Below are 7,117 nucleotides of genomic sequence, written 5' to 3'. Positions count from 1 at the left end.
TATGATACATGTCTGTAATTAAATATATGAATGTTTATATTCTTATATGTACTGGCCATTTAATTGTCAATATATGTCATAGCATTGTATTGGCGCCATAGACGGTACTCACATCCATGCGGTAGTTCCAAGAGAGGATCAAATTCGATATAGGAATCGGAAGGGGATCACAACTCAAAATGTGATGTGTGCATGTTCATTTGACATGCGATTCACATATGTGTATGCGGGATGGGAAGGTAGTGCAAACGATTGTCGAGTACTTGAACAAGCAAGGAGTGATCCTCGTTTGAGTTTTCCTCATCCACCTCCAGGTATTAACTTTATACTAATATATTAGATTTTCATTTGAGTGTATACCTGACAACATATATTATTTTTTGTCTGTAGGAAAGTATTATGTTGTCGACTCTGGGTATGCTAGCCAATCTGGATTTTTGACACCATTTCGGGGTGAGAGATACCATCTACCGGATTATAAAGGGCGTAGAAGATCCCCAAGAACAGCGAAAGAGTTGTTCAATTATAGACATTCATCACTTCGGAATGTTATTGAACGCACATTTGGGGTATTGAAGAACAAATTTAAAATTTTAAGGCTAATGCATCAGTTCCCAGTGGAAACTCAGGCTTCAATCGTATTGGCATGTTGTGGGCTACACAACTATATTCGAGAAGAGCATATTGCTGATGCAGAATTCGTGGGGATGAGCGATGATTTAAAAGTTGCAGAAGATGACTTGAATCCGCCACATGAAGATTTCGTTGATCATTCTACAATACAATCAAGTCAACGAAATCGGGCAAAAGAGATGAATGCCACTAGGCTAAGAATTACAAATGCAATGGCTAGACAACAAAGGATGCCAGAACTAGTTGAAAACTAAAACCGATAACTATTTTGTCAAAACTAAAAACCTAAATTGATGTTTCAACCGACGTAGTACTTGTTTTATGGTACATTTATATATGTGGTACAAATTGATATATTATTATGAATGTCATATATTTGGATGCTATATTAACTTTTTTGATAAATAAATTTCTGTTACAGATGACTTCTTCTATGCCCCCACTCATGATAGCAACTTGTGAAATTTGTGGGAAGAGTTGTGGTAAATATACAACCAAGTCGGGTAAAAATATTGGAAGAGAATTTTTCAAGTGTGAAGATTCATGTAATTTTTTCATGTGGGTGGACCAACTACATCTATGTAGATGTGGTAAAGGTCAATGCAAAGTACGAACTGCGACAAAAGGTCCAAACAAGGGACAGTATTTTCTATGTTGCCCAAGTTCAACTGGGGTAATTTATTTCTACGATTGACCTATACCTATAGATAATTTATGATTTTTGTTTAATTCGATGTTAAATTTCAACGACCCTAATCACATCTATTATTTGATATAGGTTGATAACCGTGGATGTGGTATGTTTGTATGGTTGAAAGATGAAACACATATCTCTACCATACAACATACATTATGTTCAGAAAACTCAAGCTCAACATCAACATCATCCAGACCACTTTCCGTTTCGAACGAGTACATGAAAGGATATCTGGAAGGGACACTTAAAGGATTAGAGGACCAAACAAATAAGATGAAAGACATCCTCCATGCATTCAAGTCTTTAGACTTGGAAAAAAAGTGAAAATTTGGAGAATTATGTAATAGTTAACTTGCACAAGGCATTGTTAATACTGTATTTTATTCATCTTTTGGAAACCATGTTTTTTTTCGTTGGTGTGTAATATTTTATTGTCCAAAAAAAATTTATATGCTTATAGTATTTTAATGTTATTTTTGTAATTATTGACTTAAAAGAAAAGAAAAAAAAAAACCGTTTCTGAAACAAGCATTACCAAACGGCAGAAATGTCGTTTCTTGGTTCTGAAACTGTTCTAGAAACAGATTCACCAAACAGCCTTAAATCGTTTAAAAACGACGTTTTGACACAGAAACTGAAATTTCCGTTTCTGACACGAAACGGAGTTTCTGGAACAGAAACGATACCAAACGGAGCCTAAGTGTATAATGTTTTGAAATTTGAGTGAATTGATGATTGGATCAAGAAAACTAGAATTAATCGCTGATCTGGTCCGCGGTTTTACGAAGTTTTGACCTATTTCTACCACAGAACCATTATAAAAAGTCCAAACTGAGGTCTTTTTTATTTGACTTTTGGTTGAATTTTGCAAGCAGATTAAAATGCCTTCTTGTTAAATTTTAAGTTCAAATTCAATCATATAATTTCATATATGGACATGCATCATTTTCAAAAATCTTGAATTTTTTGATGTTTTATTTGTAACTTTAGTAAATTTCATGGAGGAAACATGAATAGGGACCTTAGAGCCTGTCTATCTTCAGAATTTCATCCCCATCTAAGAGGTCGGGTTGTCAATCGGTTGATTTGGCCCAATTTTAATCCGATATTAGGTCAAATTGAAACTGAACCATTAAGAAAATAAACGGTTTCGATTTGATTTGATTCAATTTGGTGTTTAACAGTCTGTTATCATGTTGTTGCCGTACATATACAATTAAAAAAATATGGGAAACCATTTTCTTATGTATAACGTTTTTTGTTCTCATCGGTTTGCATCTGGTTTTTTCGTTTTTTTGGAGGTTTGGATTTGGTTTAAGGTTTCAGTCGGTCCATTCGGTCTGTCTGATCCATTTTTCATACGTTTCTTAAAATATAAACCAAACTGATAAGGGTTTAGGGTCGGTTCAATTTGGTCCACAATTGCACAAATACCACTAAATAGCTTATTTTGAGCCATACGAGATGGGCCAGGCTGCACGTGGGCTCATCTAACTTAAAAATTCATCGATCCAAGCCCAGTCCACACACTAACTCTCTTAATCCCCCTCAACTCCATGAACTTCGTCACTATTCCATGGTAGAAATTTTTTGGGGGCATTTGACTGATGTTTTTCGAACCTTCATTGTCTTGGCACCGCCAGGGGGATAGATATATTGGTATTGATACATATCGGCCATTGGGACTCTTCGGATGGTTTTGCCCTTAATAAGAATCGTTCTACTGATATGATATTGCTCAAGTATCGACCTTAAATCAATTGAAACGGTCAATCTGATTCTAATATTTAATTCCATTGGGGGTGGATTGGTCGGTGGTGTTGTGACAAAGTTTTTCTTCGTTCTAACATTATGATTATTAACCCCAATCTTTACCCTACAAGATCGAAAATACCTTTCTTCAAACCAATTGGAAGGTCAAATCTCATGATTGAAGAGATTCTTTTTTTTTTTTTCGAAAAAAATCCTCTGCCACGGGTGTGGCAGAGCGACGAGGATTCGATGGCCGGAATGGCATCAGGATGTGTGTTAATGTCATCTCAACCATCCGATGCTCATCGCACGGCCACACCCACGGCAGAGGATCATCGCCCCTTTTTTCTCGTCACCCATTCACAATCTGACGTATGGGATATCTCTGGGTCATGGACCGGCCCATCCCAGCTCATTCTGGCCTAATCCTGATAGGTTGGCCCAGGCGAACCAGATATTACAAAACACCATCTTATGTGTTCGCGCCAGGCACTAGATGAACATCGGATAAGAGGAGCGGCTACCTTGCTTGTGTCTTTTTCTACGAGCTATCGACCTTATGAGAGAGCCCCTTCCCATAAATTTATCGCTCTGTCTGTGGTGAGCGGTGAGCCGACTGGGAAGAGGGAAAGCTCCGGCCTTCGTCTCTTCAGTGTACTCTTACTAGTGACAGATACTTGATAGAGTAAGCTTTCTTATCTCTCTCTGTTCTTCATCTATGTACTATACTTGCTTCTCTTGTTTTCCGTGTTCATCTCCGTTATACAAAACCTATTGAATTTGAGTCTTATTGGATACTGTGCTTCAGAACCCTGGGTATTTGGGCTCTACTTCTATCCATGGATTTTGTCGCAAGCCCTTCTGATGGTTTCTCCATGGGCATTTGGGTTTAAGTTTTATGGGAAACTAGTGAAAAAAAGAAGAAGATGGATTTGGTAGTTCCTGCAAAACAAACCCATGGGGGGTTTTCGTTGCTTAGCTATGTTCATCAGGAGAGTGGAAGGAAGAACAAGTTTGGGAATAAAGTTGTAGCTAGGGTTCACTCTGACTTCAGTACAAACAGTTGTAGTTCTTTCATTAAGGTTTTTCCAGGGTATAAGGCATGTTGCTGTGTTTTATCCCCTGATGTTGAGGTGAGAAAGCATGGTCGATCCCGAAAGAACAGGAGCAATCGGGTTTTTGCAGTCTCGAAGGTAGAAACTATTAGCTCTAATGGAAAATTACCAAACCCGGTCAAACACTCACATGGGCATGTGGAAAATGACCAATCTTCGTACAATTTTGAGGATTCTGAGAGTAACATTCATCTCCGTCGCCTGGTTAGGAATGGGGAACTAGAAGAAGGTTTCAAGTTCCTGGAGAACATGATGTATCATGGTGACATCCCGGACATAATTCCCTGCACAAGTTTGATTCGTGGGCTCTGTAAGGTAGGTAAGACTAAGAAGGCAACTAGGGTTCTGGAGATTCTGGAAGAGTCTGGATCTGTTCCAGATGTTATAACCTACAATGTCTTGATTAGTGGGTACTGCAAGTCAGGGGAGATCGATGATGCTTTACAACTATTGGAACGAATGAGTGTTGCACCAGATGTTGTTACATATAACACGATCCTGCGGAGTCTATGTGATTGTGGAAAGTTGAAAGAAGCAATGCAAGTTCTTGAACATCATTTGCAAAAAGATTGTTATCCTGATGTCATCACTTATACAATTCTGATAGAAGCAACATGTAAGGAGAGAGGGGTTGGACAAGCAATGAAGCTTTTGGATGAGATGAGGATTAAGGGATGTAAACCTGATGTGGTTACCTATAATGTTCTTATCAATGGAATTTGCAAAGAAGGTAGATTGGACGAAGCAATAAAGTTCCTGAATAACATGCCATCGTTTGGTTGCCTGCCTAATGTAATCACCCACAATATCATTCTGCGTAGCATGTGTAGCACAGGAAGATGGATGGATGCTGAAAAACTCTTGGCTGATATGGTACGTAAAGGTTGTTCACCAAGTGTTGTTACATTCAATATCCTGATCAACTTCTTATGCAGAAAGGGTTTACTTGGACGTGCAATTGATATTTTGGAGAAGATGCCAAAGCATGGGTGCACCCCCAATTCCCTTAGTTACAACCCATTACTTCATGGGTTCTGTAAGGAAAAGAAAATGGACAGGGCAATTGAATACTTGGACATAATGGTGTCTCGAGGGTGCTATCCAGATATTGTAACCTACAACACATTGCTTACAGCCTTATGCAAAGATGGAAAGCTTGATATTGCAGTCGAATTGCTTCACCAGCTAGGCATTAAAGGGTGCTCTCCAGTGTTGATCACTTACAACACAGTAATTGATGGGCTTTCAAAGGCAGGGAAAATGGAACGTGCCATAGAACTTCTGGATGAGATGCTTTCAAAGCGTCTGCAGCCTGATATAATCACATATTCATCACTAGTTGCTGGACTCAGCAGAGAAGGCAAGGTTGATGAAGCAATTAATTTCTTTCACCAACTTGAAGAGCTGGGCATCAGTCCCAATGCCGTCACATACAATTCCATCATCTTAGGCCTTTGTAAGGCTCGTCGGACTGACCGTGCTATTGATTTCCTGGCTGATATGGTATCCAAGGGGTGTATACCCACGGAAGCTACATATACCATCCTCATTGAAGGTGTAGCTTATGAAGGCATGGGGAAGGAGGCTTTGGAATTGTTGAGTGAGTTGTGCTCCAGAGCGGTCATGAAGAAGAGCTCTGCACATCATGTTGCTTCAAGATGTAGGGTTGGTTTGAGAGGTTGGCTTTCTTGAGTCTTGCATGAGTGTGTATTACGCCCTTGGATTTGTTTTTCAAACTTCCAGTGAAAGTGATGCAGTAATCCTCTGGATCCTAACGTTTTTGCTGTATCTTGGTTCCTTTTCTTGTCATTTCAAGTTGAAATCCAAAATTTTGGTAGATGATCATGTAATCTTATATGGTCTCCTTTAACTTAGCAGTTCTACTTTATGCTTTACATGTCCCAAAAATGTATGAATGTTTGTTTCCCCAATTTTTCCCCCTCTGGATATAATATACAACTCCTGCTACATGGATCCTTACCCTCCAACCCCCCCCCCCAGGTATGATATGCAGTCATTTAATCATGCTTCAAGCTTTTCTTGCAAGTATAAATTACTTTTATAGGCTTTGTGTCATCTTTCAAGTATTACTAAAAGATTTTAGTGGAGATTTAATTGTTCCTTGTCTTTACCTTGTAAGAGTGAACAGTTAGTAGTTCCTTTTGGCTATTCCTGCAAGGTATGTAACTTACCCAGAATTCCCCCCCCCCACCCACCCCCCACCCACCCAAAATTGTAGGTTAGACCTAGACTCAGTATGTGCGTTTTGTTTTAACTTTGGATAATTACACGCTTTGAGACTATGGCCTTTGTTTCATAATGATCTTCAAAGCTGTTATTTTCGTTACCCAAAAGAATGCGTTTTGAGTTTTTCCCCCCATCAAGAATCATATGGTTTGATGGAAAACACTAGAGAAAAGGAGCCCTTCAGAGCCTGATTTTAAAAGTCGATTTTCCATGTTTTCCAACAGAACCTTTTAGATGTTTGTTGACAACCAAACATAAACATAAGATCTTATTTATCAAAAGTAAGCAAATCAGGACTGAACATCTTTTTGCTGAAACAGAACTGTGGCAGATTTTGCCGAGGACAGGATTCATTAGAGTAAATTCTGACAACCCAGCAGCAAGAAGACATCCATTGGGCAACTTGCCTTAAGAACACATTAGAACCATATAAGGTGCTGAATTGTCAATAACTGAGATCACTTCAATGTTTTGTCTCTAGAAATTTATTGAAAATATCTTATCCTCTTAATACAAGGACATCGAAGATCGTTAAATAAAAATTACATATTTTCATCATGGAACAGAAATTAATCTTTTGAAAGCTTGTGGGAATATGTAGCTTCTACATTGTTCTTCCTTCTAAGCATCGGTGATTTGTAATTCACCCCTACACCCCCAGTGACCCCCCCCC

The 7,117-nt window shown here is 38.7% G+C and overlaps 1 protein-coding gene across 1 annotated transcript; it reads left to right on the top strand.

Moving 5' to 3' along the window:
* The first annotated feature begins 3,581 nt into the window (after positions 1–3,581).
* LOC122075491 (pentatricopeptide repeat-containing protein At1g09900-like) lies at positions 3,582–6,092 on the top strand. Its single transcript, XM_042640533.1, has 2 exons — positions 3,582–3,767; positions 3,891–6,092. The coding sequence occupies exon 2, from the start codon at positions 4,009–4,011 to the stop codon at positions 5,887–5,889; it is 1,881 nt and encodes a 626-aa protein (XP_042496467.1). The 5' UTR covers positions 3,582–3,767; positions 3,891–4,008; the 3' UTR covers positions 5,890–6,092.
* Positions 6,093–7,117: the final 1,025 nt, after the last annotated feature.

The sequence above is a fragment of the Macadamia integrifolia genome, chromosome 4, assembly GCF_013358625.1.
Source record: "Macadamia integrifolia cultivar HAES 741 chromosome 4, SCU_Mint_v3, whole genome shotgun sequence".
In the NCBI taxonomy this organism is placed as follows: Eukaryota; Viridiplantae; Streptophyta; class Magnoliopsida; order Proteales; family Proteaceae; genus Macadamia; species Macadamia integrifolia.
Note: the sequence above shows the minus strand (reverse complement) of the source record. Positions and strands in the feature narration are given on the sequence as shown.

Bases quoted from the DNA above. Each gene is read 5' to 3' on its own strand.
- LOC122075491 (XM_042640533.1), top strand. From the start codon at position 4,009: ATGGATTTGGTAGTTCCTGCAAAACAAACCCATGGGGGGTTTTCGTTG.